Genomic DNA, 16,624 nt, shown 5'->3' with positions numbered 1-16,624 from the left:
TCCCTTCCAACCCCACCAGTCTGCGATTCTGGGATTCTGCTCTTCTGCTTTCTAGAAGAGCAGTTTCATCCTAGTGCAGAGATTTTCTTCCAGAAAGCTTTATCTGCAATTTCAGGACGTGGGAATGGCTCAATGGACAGAGCACCATCAGCTTCTGGTACAAAGGAATTGCCCTACTCATCCTCCCACTGCTTGTTGATGTTGGTTTGTAATTATTCACTCCACTGTGCCAGTCTGGAGTACACGTGGCCAAACCCCAGCAGTGATTTCCAACACACACACACTCAGTTCATAGCCCTGACCTGCACCGTGGTCTCTCTGCTTACCTTGGTCTGGACAATCTGGGGGGGAAATTCACTCATTGCGTTCATCAGCCACCCTTCCAAACTCTTGGCAAAATTACGAATCGCCTGTGTAAGTGTGCCTGCAAAGAACTCTGCAGAGTTAGAAAGGCAGCTCCCTATCGTCTTTGGACATCACCTCCTAGTTTAGGACTGCTGTGGAAAGCACAGCCTCTGCTCTGGTTAGCCCAGATCTCCATTTAGCATCAAGGAAATCAGCTGGGTCCTGAGATGGATGCACTCAAACTTATTCTTTCTTATTCTTATTCTTATTCTTATTCTTATTCTTATTCTTATTCATTTTCTTATTCATTTTCTTATTCTTATTCATTTTCTTATTCTTATTCTCTTGTTCTTATTCTTTCTTATCCTTTTCTTATTCATGGTCGTTCTGAGCATTTTCCAAATGTTGGAATATGCTCTTTAATGACACACACGTGCCCCAGCATGTAGACTGACAACAGCAGCTCAGAGGGACGTGGCTTTCCAGTCTGCTTAGCTCAGTCTGGGGCTGAGTTGAAGCCTCGAGGAGACTGACATGACACACACACTTCATCAAGGAGCCAAACGAGACAGAAACCCTCGATATCCCATCACTAATCTCCCAAAGGGAAATTGACCCCAGATTTCCAGGAGATGCAGTAGAGGACATGATGGTCCTACATAAACAAAGATAAAATCTCCAAGGAAACATCTCAGAAGGATTCGCTGTGCTTCCTTGTGAATTAAGCTTATGCTTTTACCTTGACTCCTACCCAAAGTCAGGAGATGTGATATACAATAAACCCAATTTTAAAAGCCATGGGAATTTCAGGGGCCATAAAGCACCACTGACACAGAGCAATGATGCAGGAGGAATATTGCTGTTGCCATAATATTTTAGCTTGTATTCAAAACAAAAACCTCTAAATCAGCTTTTACAATGGAAAGCTTTGTGGCAAGTGGTAGCCAGGCTGAGTGAGTCATGGATGGCTCCTTGTCAGACACAACCACCCATGTTCACGCTGGGGGATACTCACTGGGCACCGGTCTGAGCACGTCTGGGATGAGAATCTCCACCAGGGCCTGGTACAAGATGTGATCACAGCTTCTCATCCATTTGAGGATGGGTTCGTATTTGCACAGAGTGATCAGCTTATCTTTTGGGAGGGTCCCTTCATGTTCTTCTTCGCTGTGGGAGGAGGAGGAGGGAGGCAGCCTTAGCAGTAGGTTTGTATCCAGTGCATTCACCCTTCCTCTTGATTTCTAACCCCAGTTTTCAGCAGAAAAAAAGCCATTCCTGTTTCTTTCAAAAGGAAATGTCTGATTCCTTGTACAAGCCTTGTACAAGGCACCCTGCAAGTGCCTCTCCATCCATGGGGTCAGACCTCTGACCACAGTTTTCCCTCAAATCTGCATCTCCCAGTGCTTGGCCTGGCTGCCTTTTGCTGCTTCTCTCTTTATCCTCAGTTCCTTTTGCACTCGTGTTCATGTGTATGTGGGATTTGTACTTCAGCAAGCAAAGGTTTAGCTGGTTCCTCTGTACAGACCCCACTGTTTCCAAAACCTTCACACCTCTCCCCTCTCCTCTAAACCTCCTCAGCTGTGGCAGAGGGGACAAACGTTTGCAGCACACGTTGTTTGAGCAGATGAGCCAGTACTGACAGATAGTACAAATAATTTCCAGGTGTTTAACACCTTCAAATGCTGAATGTTTTCAGAAGGAAAAAAACAATTGGTGTTTTCATGAGAACAGAGTCTGAATGAGGCCAATCCAGCTTGCATTATTTTCACTTTATAGATGCATGGAAACTTTTTCTACATGATTAAGGCAGAAGATATTTGGTTATATAGCAAGTAAAGAAAACCAAAGCCTTAAAGCACTGCCAGAGCATCAGAGCAGAGCTACAAAGACACTACACTGGGAACTAGGAATTTGCAAGGGACTTTACCCATGTATTATATCAAAACCATTAAATCCAAGCCTTGGACATACTATAAAGAGGTACTTAGAGCCTCTGCCTGAGTGGTTTTAATAAATGAACTCCACAGGCAAACTCCTGGAACACTCACATGAAGAAACTGGCCATCAAGTACCTGAACTCCTTATTAAATGGAACTGTATTCTGCATTTTATCATGCTTTCAAATAATTTGCCACTTTGATAATCACAGACAATTTTAATTCAGGCAATTCAGTCACGTGGTCTGTGAAGCTGTATCACACAGTGTTTTCTAAATTCTTTTATCTCTACAAACTTAAGAGGACTGATCACTGAATTCAAAAAATGTCAGTTCCTGCAGGTATCACGGAGTTACTTCATATTTGCAAAGAATGGACATTTTCTCTCTCTTTTCTAGCTCAGTTCCTCTACCAGTTACGCTAAGGAATAACATATTACTTTGTAAAAACATTATATTTGTATATTCAAAGCAGGGAGTGCTTTATTTCCCTATCTTGATGATCAGCAGTGGCATGGAGAGGTACCAGAGCACCCAGCCTTAGCAAGATATGTGAGTTTAGACAGAGCCCTGCAGAAATGCTGCCTCCAGTACCCAGTGAGCCTGTTCGTGCCGAGCACAGCTCTCTCGGGGTGTTACAATGTGCCTTGGAGATACACCCTTATAAGTAAAAGAGATTTTGAAACAATCCAGCAAAGCTACAGTGATTCTTTGTGGGGAAATATCCATCAGGTAACATCTACTGAGGACAATAGGGCCATATTCTAGAGATTATTATGGGGTTTTTGCTTATTACTCAAACTTTGACCATTTTTCTTCTGAATATACAATGTCATTATCAGAAGTCCTTATATAATCAGTAGAAGTGGACAGTACAGAGACTTTTAATACAAATTTTAACAAGAAACCTTCACCTTTTCAATTTCCTCTATCTTCACTTATTTCCATTCCCCTGTCTCTTGGCAGCAGACTACCAGTACATAAAGGATGAAGGAAAGGCAGTAACAATGATCCAGACAGGAGTACAAAGATCAGAGCAGCTTCTTTTGCCATTATCTGCCTCAAAACACGAGGCACTGAAAAGATTTGGACAGCCATCCAAATAAGCAAGTCAGTCTAGATGTCACTAAAAGCTCAGAGCCTGAGATGTCACTCAAGACTGACACTAATGACATGGAATCATTACTGTCTGCCCCCTCTGACCATGTATGAAAGCATCATCCCATTCTCACCCATCCAAATGCTCTCTGAATTTTGGATTAGCACTTGTTACAGGATGTATAAAAACATAGATGTATGTAAAAAAAAATCCAGATGCTTTCCTTGAGGGTCTGAACTTCGTGTGGTCATTGAGATATTAAGCATTTTTGATGCTCTTTGTAATGATTCTGCAGGGAAATAAATACTTTCAAGTCCTACAAAGCCCTCGAAATGCCTAACGAAGCTTAAAAGACTTGATGTGTTTTTAAAAGATAAGATATCACTAAAAAAACGGGCTATTCAGAAATAATGAAAGCACAGCAGTGTACCTGGATGGCAGAGCAGCGGAGCCATCACTAGATGGTGTTTTAGGACTCCAGAAGGATTGCCACAGTTTCTCAATATAATGAAATTGAAGATTCATTACAACATCCAAAGTTGCCTGACAACAAAGAACACAACTCATTAGCTGCTCTGCTAGCACCTTGTCACACAGTCTGAGCATAAATTTCATGTGCTGCTATTCAGATTAAATAATTTACAGGAAAGATAACGGAAAGGGCATTGTTTTAATAATCAACATAACATAAAACAATTCTCACAATTAAAAAAATAATATAAAATGCAATATTTGAGTTGTAATACCTGGCAGACCAAGCATTCCCCATTATATTCTACGTTTTCTTAAGAGCAGGATATGAGATGAGCACATGAATTATGTCCCACATCAATTAATAAATCAATATAAAAATATGCAAAACAATCACCTCGCAGTGTCGCCTGTAAAGAAGCTGCAGAGTTTTCACATCATTCATGGTGACCCCTTCTTGTAAAAGGATGTTCCCTAGATCAGGGGCTGGGAACTCGGGAAAGACATGGGTTACATCTGGGGAAAAACAGATGGGGAGAGATGGTGAGAGTTCAGAGAACTACAGATGAGTACAGGGTGCTGCTGTCGCTGGTGGCTATCTTTCCTGTTTCAATTGGGATGAAACAGAAGAAATGAGATGGATAATCTAGTATTTTCCCAATTCATGCTGTTATACAGGGCAAAAAGCAAACAACTGCAGCCTGTTTGGTTCAGTGTGGAAAAGAAAAATGTTTTCTTTCTCTCTGTAATAAAAGAAACAGGAATACATTGTCCTCATCTACAACACTTCCCATTAGATTTCTCCGAAGCCTGAGAAATGTCACTCTGGTATTTTGAGAACAGAATGACAAATATAATTGGACAGCAGATATATCAGGAGCAATTGTCTTTCAGAGAAGGCTCAGAGCTGGCTGGGATTGAGTATCTCTACTAGAGATGATGGAGACATGTAGATCCACAACCAGCAAAGCCAGAGAGCTTGTCTCCCAAGGAGAAGGTCCGTACGGATCATCTGCAGTTGGATACATATTGCAGCCTTTGCTCTTCTCCCTCCAGCTGCCTGTCTTAGCAAAGCTCTTCAGGATCTGCACTTCTTCCATCCAATCTGGATAAATCTGGATGGATTAAAAACGTACTAAGAGGGAACCAACAGACCTGATGGCACAAGGAAAAAGGCTTCCTGTGGGTATGGGAGACAGCAAATGGACTTAGCAAGTGTGACGTTACAAGAGCTTATTAGAATATACACTATATATAGTGTATTTTAAAAATATAGTCTATGATATATACATTACAACTTAATAGTATATATTACATATAGTGTATATATATGCATTATGTATTATATACACAGGACATGTTGTGTGTGTGTATATATAGAAAATATATAATACTGAAGATTTATTAAAGAAACAAGCAAATGAAGAACAGCAAGGTCCAGCTGGACAAGGTGTTTCCTTCTCAAAGCTCTGAGCCTAGATGTGAGATATCTAACACATGAAAGAGGTCTCCTCACCTATGAATTGCTGATGATGTTGACTTTGAGCAGCAACCGATTGCTCCGGGGTAGTGTGTGGGTTACTATTGGAGCCAGTCTCTGCCATGCCATCCATCTTCTGCACTGGTCTGTACCTACAGTGAGAGTGTGGCTTGGGATTTACACAGGCACGAGCAAACACGTACACGTTATTTACAACACAGCCACGCTGAGTTTTGTATTGTCATGTAATGCATGAGGTTGCACTCACAGGCAGCATTTTGTGGGCTGATCATTTATATCACTTACTTAAGTGGAAGGGGAAAATGAAAACCTCCTTTTGAAAAGCATTCCCCAAGACAGAATTAAAGGAGTTAAGAAGTTTGCTCAAGGTGACACCAAAAAAACCCAAAATGAGAAGCAGAGCTGGAGTGAGTGCCAGAGTGCAGACTTTGTCTTGGGAGCTGATTTTTGCATTTAGCATTTACTTTCTATTTGGGAGCTGAAAAAAGAAACTCTTCTGCTCCTTCTTCACTCCAGCAAGAACCAGAAGTGACCATGCTTCCAGGAGACAATTCCAAATTCCTTTGCCCATTGTGTTTTATATTCAAAATTACTTGGACACAAGACTAATCACAACACTGTTGCACAACAAAACCCAACATCAACAAAAAACAACACAAAACCCCAAACAAAACCCCAAACCCACCCAAGCACAACACAAGCCCCCCAAGTTCTTCACATTGATTTGGCACAAATAGCTTCATAGCTGAGGTCCTGTAACAGTTTGGTCACAGGGATGCTGTGAGAAGCAGCACATACGGTAGCACTCTGCATAGCAGCAGGTTGAATTGAGCCACTGGCAAAGGAAAGAGGCAGATAAACCCCATTTCATAAAATCATGGACTCATGGAATGGTTTGGGTTGGAAGGGACCTTTAAATGTCATCTAGTCCAACCCCCCTGCAGTGAACAGGGACATCTTCAACCAGATCAGGTTGCTCAGAGCCCCGTCCAACCTGATCTTGAATGTTTCCAGGGATGGAGCTTCTACCAGAATTGGTTTTTGTACCATTCCACTACTCCAAGTGGCCAGTGACTCGCAGCTCCCTCTTCCACAGCTCAGCTCTGGCACTTCAGCAACACTTGAGTTTGAAATGTCCCAACACATTCCCTTTGCTCCCAAGCGAAGCCAAGTCCCAAGTGGGGTCTGCTGCGTTCTTTGGGAAAGGACCTTTGCCCATGGCAGTGTTGGGGACACCACCAGCGAGCTCCAAGATGATACTGGGAGCACCTACCTTTGCTTCTGGTGGATGGGTTGCTGCCTCATTGCCATGTACTGGGTGTCCTCCTGCAAACGGTTCAGCGGAGACTCTGGCTTTAGACGGATCCCGTAGTAATGATATTTGGAGTTTCCCCTGGAAGTATCAGTGTTGAAAGTGTAAGTTAGTCAATGGAAGGGACATCACAGCCCTGCAATTTACTCTGAGGCTTGATTTGACACTACACCCTCCTTCTGACAGCACATCTTGGTTTGCTGCCAAGCGCTGTTTGAATGGCTGAACGAAGGAACTAACGAATGCCATCATCCCCTATAAAATTTAAAACCACATGTCACAGAAGTTCAGTGACATCCACATTTAAAACCCAGCAAGGTTTGTTCCAAGTAACCCATGGTAACTGGAGAAGAAGAGACAAGTGTAACAATACAAAGTGTTACTAAACAGAATGACAGAAAGATCTCAAGGGACACTTTACGATTTGATTAGGGTTTAAGGATTTGTTTTTTCCATGAAAACAAACTTCCATCTTTATCTAGACTTGGATAAAACAAGCCTGACTGAACAGTCAACTACGATAAGAAAAATGTCTTTCCATTGCCAGCACTCTCACAGCAACTGCAACAGGCTTTGATGTGGCTTTGTTCTTGGAGTTTTTGCTCATTTTTGTAAAAACTGAAAGCTTTTTGCAAGCAAAAGAGGCTGGAATTCTCTTTCCTTTGCTGGTCAGTAAAGCTGCTGTGATGCTCCTCAGGAGAATGTCTTTCCATCACATTAGACAGATGTGTCAGTTCAAGTTTTTCCACCAAACTAGAATTTTTCAATCCCCAAGTGTCTACTTTTGAGAGCGAGGAGGACAATTATGCAGCCATGGATACATGATGACTGTGTCCAACGTGGCTTTAGCCAATTTGTCACTAACAACAGCTGAGCTGAGTCCTCAATGGGAGAAGAGACCGAGCTGAGGGAGCAGCAGCAGGGTCTCCAGAGGTCTCCATCCTCCCTCTGGTTGAGGATGCTTAAAACTTGTTTGCTGTCTCAGTATGACAGGGTCTGGAGGCACCTCAAATCCAATGGTGCTTCCTACTGGAAAATTACATTGGGAAATTTAAGAGAGGAATATTACTCAAAGAATTAACCCTTTCTTCTTCACTGGGGGAATTTCTCTTTTCAAGGGGATGGTTGAATTGTTCAGTCTTTGTCACTGAACCAAACAAAGGGCTTTACCCACACAGAGCACTTAGGTATGAATTATGCTTTGGTCATGTCTTAAGTGATTTTAAGTGCCTGCAAATTAAATAACATCTGTATTTATAATATAAATTAATGAATAAGAAAATAAAGGTGGGCAGCTATTTCCACATTTATTGAGGTTTACTGTATCCTTCCCAGCCTGCACAGTTGCAATTTTAAATGAGTTTTTTGTTTGTTTTCTCTTTAATCCTTGATAGGATTGAAAAATTTCTCTCCTCTAAAGAAATTATTTCAGAGCTCTTGCACTTGAACCAAGGTAGAGAAATCTAAATTCTCCCCTGCTCTTCCTACAACATTCCAGCTGTGGAATGCCCCGGACACATCTGGTTTTGTTCTCTTTTTGAATCGAAATATCTAAGCTTGAATTTTATTATAAAATCTTACATAATCAGAGCAATCACTGTTTCTCTAGTATATTAGTGACTTTTTTAAAATGAGAAGCTGGGATAAAATGCCAACTCGGCTGCACAAGCTGTGCAGATACTTTGGATGCTCCCTTGAAGGACACATATGTAATTACAGCAAGTATATTTACTCCTGTTACGCTTTTGTTATAACATCATACAGATCTTTGATGTTTTAAAAGGAAAAAATTGTCACAAGATTCAGCCTGCTGCTTTGGGAATTGAAGAAACAAACTATTTACATCCGTACAGCTTGTCTGCATCAAAGATGTGAATCATAGAATCATAGAATGGTTTGGATTGGAAGGGACCTTAAAGCTCATCCAGTCCCAACCCCCCTGCCAGCAGCAGGGACACCTTCCACTAGACCAGGTTGCTCAAAGCCTCATCCAGCCTGGCCTTCAACACTTCCAGGGAGGAGCAGCCACAGCTTCTCTGGCCAGTCTAGGACACTGTCTCACCACCCTCACAGTGAAGAACTTCTTCCTAATATCTCATCTAAACCTCCCCTCTTTCAGCTTAAACCCATTTCCCCTTGTTTTGTCATTAACTGCCCTTATGAAAAGTCCCTCCCCAGCTTTCTTGTAGCCCCTTCAGGTACTGGGAGGCTGCTATGAGATCTCCCCGGAGCCTTCTCTTCTCCAGGCTGAACAGCCCCAACTCTCAGCCTGCCTTCATAGGAGAGGTGCTCCAGCCCTCGGATCATCCTGGTTCTGTCCTCATCCATGATGGAGGAACTTTACTGGGCCCAAAGGGACAAATTGTTTCACTGCATCAGAATTTTGGGCTCTGCAGTTGATGGCAGCAATTGTGAAGATGAGTTATTTCATCTTTTTGAGACAGTAATGGGATGAGAAGCAGCCTAAGTTCAAATACAATATTCTGAGATTCCTTAGGAAATGGACTTAAACCAAATTCCACTGTGTGGCTGGACAAGACACTGTCACCAGTGACCTGGAGCATGTCTGAAATTAACTGTGTTCTCAAGCCTCTCACACCACTGATTCACGGTGAGAAAGCAGCTTTACCTCACAACACACAGAAATTACCTCTGTGCCTCAGAACAGCGATTTTATTTCCCACAAGATCAGAGTTGGTTGTTTCTGTAGATCTTGGAGGAAAGACCTGTGCCTGCTAAATGATGCTCGGCAGGTTCTCAGGTTCTCAGTATGTGTGAGAGAAGTTGTAGGAGCTTTTATTTTTGTAAAAACCCATAGATTCATACCAACCTGGTTCCCAGACGGCGAGTCCTCAGCCCCATGAACACTGAGCGGATCAGTTTTCCGAAGGAAGCGGCGTTCACTGGATCCAGTTTGTGCTCCTGGCAGTGCCGCAGGTAATGGTTGTAGAGAGAGCTCCTGGGAAGGCTGACACCTTCCGCTGTCTCATAATTGTCCAACAACCACTGGAGCTTTATGTATGGAAAATAGAAATAAAGAAAGAACACATGAAAGTCTAAAGAGAGCTGGAATGGGCTGTGGAAACAAATAAAAACACTTAAATGTCAGGAAAGTCCACCTGACATTAGGAGTTCAAGAGAACTTAATGCTGGGCAGTTAACTTATAGAAGTTCATTTATAGAACTTATGCTGGTTGCATATTTATAAAAGTAAAAGGACTCCCAGCCCAAAGCTAATAAACCCCCCCCCCAAAAAAAAATGCTGTCAGATTTTGCATGAGCATTAAAACATAGTTCACCTGTCATCTCAGTGTCCACCTCGGATCTAGATGAATTCCTGCAGAGCCAAATTAAAACCCTAAGAACTCATGTTTTCCAAGAATCTTAAGAATTCTTAAGAATTCTTAAAGAATCTTAAGAATCCAAGATATCTTAATATCTTTATTCTTGGAGAATTCTTGGAGAATTCTTATTCTTTAATCTTAAAATTCTTAAGAATTCTTTATTCTTGGAGAATATTCTTGGAGAATTCTTATTCTTTATTCTTTAATCTTAAGATTCTTAAGAATCCAAGATATCTTAATATCTTTATTCTTGGAAAACATGAGTTCTTAGGGCTTTAATTTGGCTCTGCAGGAATTCATCCAGATCCGAGGTGGACACTGAGATGGCAGGTGGACTATGTTTTAATGCTCTTGCAAAATCTAACAGCATTTTTTTTGGGGGGGGAGGTATTAGCTTTGCATTAAGATACCACCTTAGAGGAATAAATTTTAGAGAAAGCAAATATGCTGCAAAGTCTTTATTGATTTGAAGGTTGGCATGTCTGCAACTGTTCGCTTAACAATAAAATGGTTACCAAAGCAACCTTAAAAATCTGAGGGGTTCCATCTATTTTTCCAAATTTACTGTCTGAACTTCTGCTGACATTTCTGTTGATGAAAGTTTGCAATTAATATAAATTATTACAACCAGTTGGTCTGAAAGGGCAGGACCAGCACACAATGTCAGCACAGGAATTAAAATGCAGAAAGAAAAAAACCCCAATCTGCTTTAATTGGCTAAATTATTTCAGCATCAATAAAATAAGTGTTATATTAAGTGAATTTTTTAAGGAACTAGATGTACAAATAGATTAAAATCAATAGCTTTGCTAAAAGCCCTTCCATTGTCATTAGGGATTAACACTTTCAGGACATCCCTCTCCATCCAGACCTCCATCCCTGCACGCCCAGGAGGCACAGCTCCACCAGGAGCAGCTGCGTTCACACCAGATCAGTGGCAAAACAGACTCAAGGTTGTGGATGCAGAAATATCAGCCACATCATCTCCTTACAACACACAGTTCAAGCACATATTGTAATTAATCACAGACTTGGCCTAGAAATCAGTGGGATTTAACCGTGCACACGGATGTACAAGTTGGCCCATGCTTAAGTCCTCTCCACTTGTACTCCAGTATCTGGGTCTCTTCAACCATTTTCTCACAGAATCCCAGACTGGTTTGGGTTGGAAGGGAACTTAAAGCTCATCCAGTCCCAACCCCCCTGCCAGCAGCAGGGACACCTTCCACTAGACCAGGTTGCTCAAAGCCTCATCCAACCTGGCCGAGAACACTTCCAGGGAGGAGCAGCCACAGCTTCTCTGGCCAACCTGGGACACTGTCTCACCACCCTCACACCAAACAATTTCTTCCTCACATCTCATCTCCATCTCCCCTCTGCCACTTTCAAGCCATCACCCCTTGTTCTGTCACTCCCTGCCCTTGGCCAAAGTCCCTCCCCAGCCTTCCTGGAGCCCCTTCAGGTACTGGGAGGCCGCTAGAAGGTCTCCCCAGAGCCTTCTCTTCTCCAGGCTGAACAGCCCCAACTCTCAATTCTCTTGGTGAATCTTTGGGGTCCCAATTCACCATTATATTATTCGAGTTTCATATCAATAATTCTGTGAAAATACAACCTGAAATGTGCAGTGACATCTCTGACGCCTCGCGCCACTGAGTTATTTTCAGTTCATATATTTTATATCCCACTTTGCTCTCACACAAAGGCTTTTCAGCCATGTCCACGTGGTTATTGTTCACCTCTCCAAATTGAAACTTCAGCTACGTAAAACAAGCTGAATCCAAAGCTGTACAACTAAAACTATTTAATTCATTAGTTGGGTTTGGTCCAAAGCAACCACAAGTTCAAATGACTGGATTCATCAGTTCTGGTGGCCTTTGGAGCAGACCATGGGCTGCCACAGCAGAAAAACCTCTTGGCCATTTTCCCTTCTGTCCTGCTTTTCATAGAGCTCCTTGTCACCTTCCCACCTTCCTCCAGTGACATGTGATGTGTTTTTCCCACAGATTAAGACCTTCCTGGCCTCCAAACCCTACAGTCCTAAGAGGTGGTGTTTGCTAATGATTCGTGTCCCTTTATGCTCTCATCTGCAGCAGAGACCTCCCTGGGACACCCTGAAAGCCCGTTTTGTAGCCCTGAACCTCCTGATGGATCCACCCATTAAGCCATCTCTATCAAAAGTGGAACTCAGTGGTTGTGACACCAAAGCCCAGCAGGACCTCTGGTTTTCAGCAGTCCTCATCAGTGCTAATTTTTGGCCCATCCTCTGTATTTAAAAGATTAATGATGAAGAAGGTTCTGTTTTATTTTTTCACTTTTTCTTGCATTTATCCTATGGAACATACTGAATGTGGATCAGCTATTTATTTTTTAAACCTGTGCTAATTTCAAGCTATAAAAAAAGAAGTTACGTGTTACTCTGGAAAATTCAGATACAGGTAAAACCCTCGCATTTAGATTTGATCCTGGGCATTTTTAGTCTCATCTCAGCTATTTCTAAAATATTCACTTCATCATCCAGCTTTTTTTTTCTGCAAGTGTCTTTTTATAAACCTTTAAACATTACAGAGTTTCACAATATGAACTCCCACTAGTGAATTAGAAATCTCTTACGTGCAAAAGAGCTTGAAAAAGAAATCTGTCAGAATAGAAATAATTCTCAAAACATGATTTTTGCTCTTCCTGCATTAGTAATAACAGACTGGGCATTTCAAATGAGAACATTACAGATTCTTTCCATTTGCACCCTTTATTCTGTTTACTTTTTGAATTTTGCTGGGTTGTGACAATGCCAAGGTATTCTCCACTTTCATTTCTGTTTATACGACAATCAGGTTTCAATAAAATCACTCTGCAGCCATGTGCTGATTTGTTTGTTACAGGCACTTACAGGGGAACATTTCCAGCTCATTTCTACTTTAACTTCACTTCTAGTGACTGTTTCTTTTGATTTTTTTTAAAAAATCATAATCTTTAGCCTGCCTTTCTCCACTGAGCAGGAGATTCATCCTTCATTAGGTCACTGCATTCCTCCCCCAGCCAAGGGAGAATTATTCTCTTTACGAATTTTCCTATTTCTCTCTTCAGTCTCATTTTAGGTGTTTCCATCTAAACACCATTTGGGGTAATATCTTGTCCTGAGGGGAAGAACTCCATCAACGCTTATCTAAGAGCCATTCACCCACAGGGAAGAAGTCCAATGGTTTTTTGAGGGAGTTATTTTGGGGTTTTGTTGGTTTTTGTTATTTTTTGGGGGTTTTGTTTTACAGGCAGTGAGGAAAAAATCCATTTTCTCCCTATTCCTATGAGCACTGTGGATATTTAGGAGCTGCAGGGCCTCAGGCAGGTTATAGCATCCAACTATTTCCTTAAGTGTCCAGCTTTCAGCACTCGTGTACCATAATTATAGTCATTTTTCTCAAATATCTTTGCATCATCTGCAAATTCATCATTGGCAAAGAAATAATCCCCTGACCCAGCGATGCTGGAGCACACTCGTGAGCAGAGCTTTTTCAGTGACAGTCATAGATTGACATGATTTCATTAGAAACATCACATGTCACTGGGGTATTAACATCAAGTTGGGCTTCTATATTTCCTATTTCAAGTGTGCTTTAATAACCTCTCCAAGAGTTTTTGAGGCTAAATGAAGTTATCAAGTGTAGTTCCATTGACTGTGCTTCAACAGCATTATGTAAAAAATTCCCTCTTGACTGAGATACCTTTAGTTTTCCTTTGTTTTTTTTAAAAAAAAACCCTAAACCAAACCAAAACCAAAGATTCCTGGCATGAAACATCTGCTGATGGCAACAAAATAAACCATGATCCTAAGAATTTACAGATTTGCAAAACGTGACGTTGAAAATGAGGGACAGAACATTTAATGAAAAAACTTTGCAACCTTAAGACTAAAAGCAATTCAGTCACAACCAACAGTGCAATGAGCATTAATTATCTCACCACTTCCTCGGCCACCAGCTTCTGTCAAGCTCATCTTTTGCTTTCAGCCTTGACAAATCAGTCACCTGCTGCTTCACCTTCTGGTTCTCACGTGCAAACCTGACAATATCTTGTGTCAGTCACACAAGCATTTGGGATAGGTAATCCTCTGTCTGGATTTTGGGGGTTTTTTTGGGGTTTTTCAACATAAAGAAGTGGGAACTGAAACATCCTGGAGAGCAGAAACCCTTGTTTCTGCTTGGGAAACCCATGCAGAGAGGTTCAGCGCCGCCCGCTCATCGGGCTGTCCCATACACTGCAGTTGGGAGCAACCTCTGGCAGAGTCCAGTCTCCAAGTGGTAGAAGCCCCATCCCTGGAAACATTCGAGGTCAGGTTGGATGGGGCTCTAAGCAACCTGATCTGGTTGAAGATGGTCTAGATGACCTTTAAAGGTCCCTTCCAACCCAAACCGTTCTGTGATGATTCTGTGACTCCAATCCAACCTCCTACTCAAAGCAGGGCTCACTTCCAAGAGTGGTCAGGTCCCTCAGCTCAGGTAAATGGATTGTTCAGTCTGCACAACCTTCCCAGGCAATAGCATGGACCCTCCTCCAGCTCTGGCAAGAAACTGCCTGATCCAGTTCTGCAGTGTGCTGCGTTTCCTACAGGCACTGCTCACACCATCACCTCCTCGTTATTCCCACATGTCTGCAGCCATTGCTCCATGCTTTGGGAAGGCAGAGCAAGGACACTGGAGGTGCACAGGGCACTGGAGGTGCACAGGGCAGCAAGGGCCTCACAGGTTTCCTTGGCTCAGGCTCTGCACCTTGGCAGAGGGAATTACCCACCCCAGCATCTTGCTTGTGCCTGGACTGCCATCAGCAGCAGGGACAAGAGGAGAGCTGATGTATACACACATGCTTGGGAAGTTGTTTATTTGCTTTAGAATTTGTAAGAGAACTTAAGCCTTTTGCCAAACTATGAACCTCAGAAGAGAGACATCAAGCTCTTTACTTCTACCCTGCAAGACAGGGTGGGGAAGATCTGATCAGAGGTTGGATCAGGCCCCAGCACCATCCTGCACAGCCTGAGGTCAGATGAAACCTCTTCCCTATCTTTGCTTTCCTTCCTCTGCCCTTTTCTTGCTTTTTTTCAAACTTCCAACACCACACCACGACCCATGCCATCCTTACCCACGCTGTCCCTCTCTGCACTGAGATGAACAAGAAAAATTCTGCAGAGCAACATCGTTAGACAAATCTGCACAGCACGTGGGGCACAGCACGGGCATGTGAGCACGGCCACAGCCTGGGACAGGAAGGACACACAGAGAGGAACTACCAGTATCATTCTGCAGGTTTGTGTTTCCCCAGTTACAATAAAGAACCTTCTAGAAGCTGAAATAAGGATCAAGCTCATCTTCTAGAAGCTGAAATCTTCTTCATCTTCTAGAAGCTGAAATAAGGATTGAGCTCATCCAGGAGCCCTGGCTTGGAGTTTAACATCAGCTTAAGAGAATCACACTGTTGGGTTTAATGTTCCTTTCATTATCTCAGGCTATTTCTCTAGGATGAAGAGGGCAAAGATTATTATTTTTTTTTTTGCAGGACTGTAGAATGACAACAGATCTGCCCCCAAACACAAAGCAAAAGGAAATCTGTTAGAATAAAAAAAGTACCACTTTGTGCACTGTGATTTCTCAGTGCAGAACATGCTTCGGTTTAATCCAAAACACAATGAAGCCAAAGCAAGTCCAATGACTTCACCAGGACTTGAGTTAGACCCTTCAAATCTCACCCAAGCATGCACTCACCCATTACTGCATGGGAGCCAGAAACCAGGATGCAGAAGGCCCAGTAGAATAGTGGGAACTTCACACAAAGCAGGGAAATTGTTGGCATAGTGAGAAGAAAGAGGTCTAGCACATGGATTTAGCAGAGCATTGTGGCAGTGATGGCCTTCCTGAGGCACAGAGAGAGGCAATAAAGGCACTCACAGGAGAAGGCTTTTGGTAGCACCAAGAGATATCTGTGGTGATTCACACCAAGTTATCGCTGTAGAACTGCGAGTTACTTTCCAGCCATCTTTCAATTCCAGGGAAAGGAAAAAACTTCCTCAAAATTTATCTAATTGCCAGCAATTTCCATGGCAAGGCAGATGAAATAAATAAACATGGGGTAGAGGCATGTTAAGAGAATCCAGAGCATCTCATAAACAAACATGAACATGGTGATATATTTGTTGGGAACGGGCTGCTTTGGGTAGCACAGTTGAAGCACAGGTTGCTTTGAGTGGCTCGTGCTGTTGAATACACCAAAAGGTTACAAATAATGTTCCTACCAAAGGGGGGAAAAAGAGGTTGTAAATTCGGATTTGTAACTTACATGGCTGTTGAGCAAACTGCTTTTGTGTGATGTAATCCCTTCATTTTTTTGTAGGTTTTCAATCGCCATTTCAAGCTAAAGAAAATGTGTGCAGGGAAAAAAAAAAAAAAAGGGAAAAAAAAGGAAAAAGAAAGGAAATCAGATAGTTAGCAACAGCCAGGATTATTATTTCTTTATTAATATTTGAATGATTAATGCTTTATATCAACAGGCTTGTGAAAAAGAGGCAAACAGATGAGGCACAGTCCTTAATGGGGTGAAGCTGCGGAGATGTGATTGCATGCAAACGAACAAC

At 42.2% G+C, this 16,624-nt stretch overlaps 1 protein-coding gene across 1 annotated transcript in view; it reads right to left on the bottom strand.

The window, feature by feature from the left end:
• Positions 1–326: 326 nt before the first annotated feature.
• Positions 327–16,624, bottom strand: part of LOC104530599 (DNA-binding protein RFX2) — a gene marked incomplete at its 3' end in the record, with an annotated part of 27,069 nt that continues 10,771 nt past the window's right edge. Inside the window, 8 exon segments of the mRNA XM_010175245.1 lie at positions 327–424; positions 1,361–1,512; positions 3,811–3,923; positions 4,249–4,367; positions 5,368–5,483; positions 6,626–6,745; positions 9,495–9,676; positions 16,330–16,404. Of these exon segments, the coding sequence (XP_010173547.1) occupies positions 327–424; positions 1,361–1,512; positions 3,811–3,923; positions 4,249–4,367; positions 5,368–5,483; positions 6,626–6,745; positions 9,495–9,676; positions 16,330–16,404 (975 nt within the window).

This window comes from Antrostomus carolinensis, unplaced genomic scaffold (genome assembly GCF_000700745.2).
Source record: "Antrostomus carolinensis isolate BGI_N321 unplaced genomic scaffold, ASM70074v2 scaffold2439, whole genome shotgun sequence".
In the NCBI taxonomy this organism is placed as follows: domain Eukaryota; kingdom Metazoa; phylum Chordata; class Aves; order Caprimulgiformes; family Caprimulgidae; genus Antrostomus; species Antrostomus carolinensis.
This window is presented reverse-complemented; position numbering and strand designations above follow the sequence as displayed.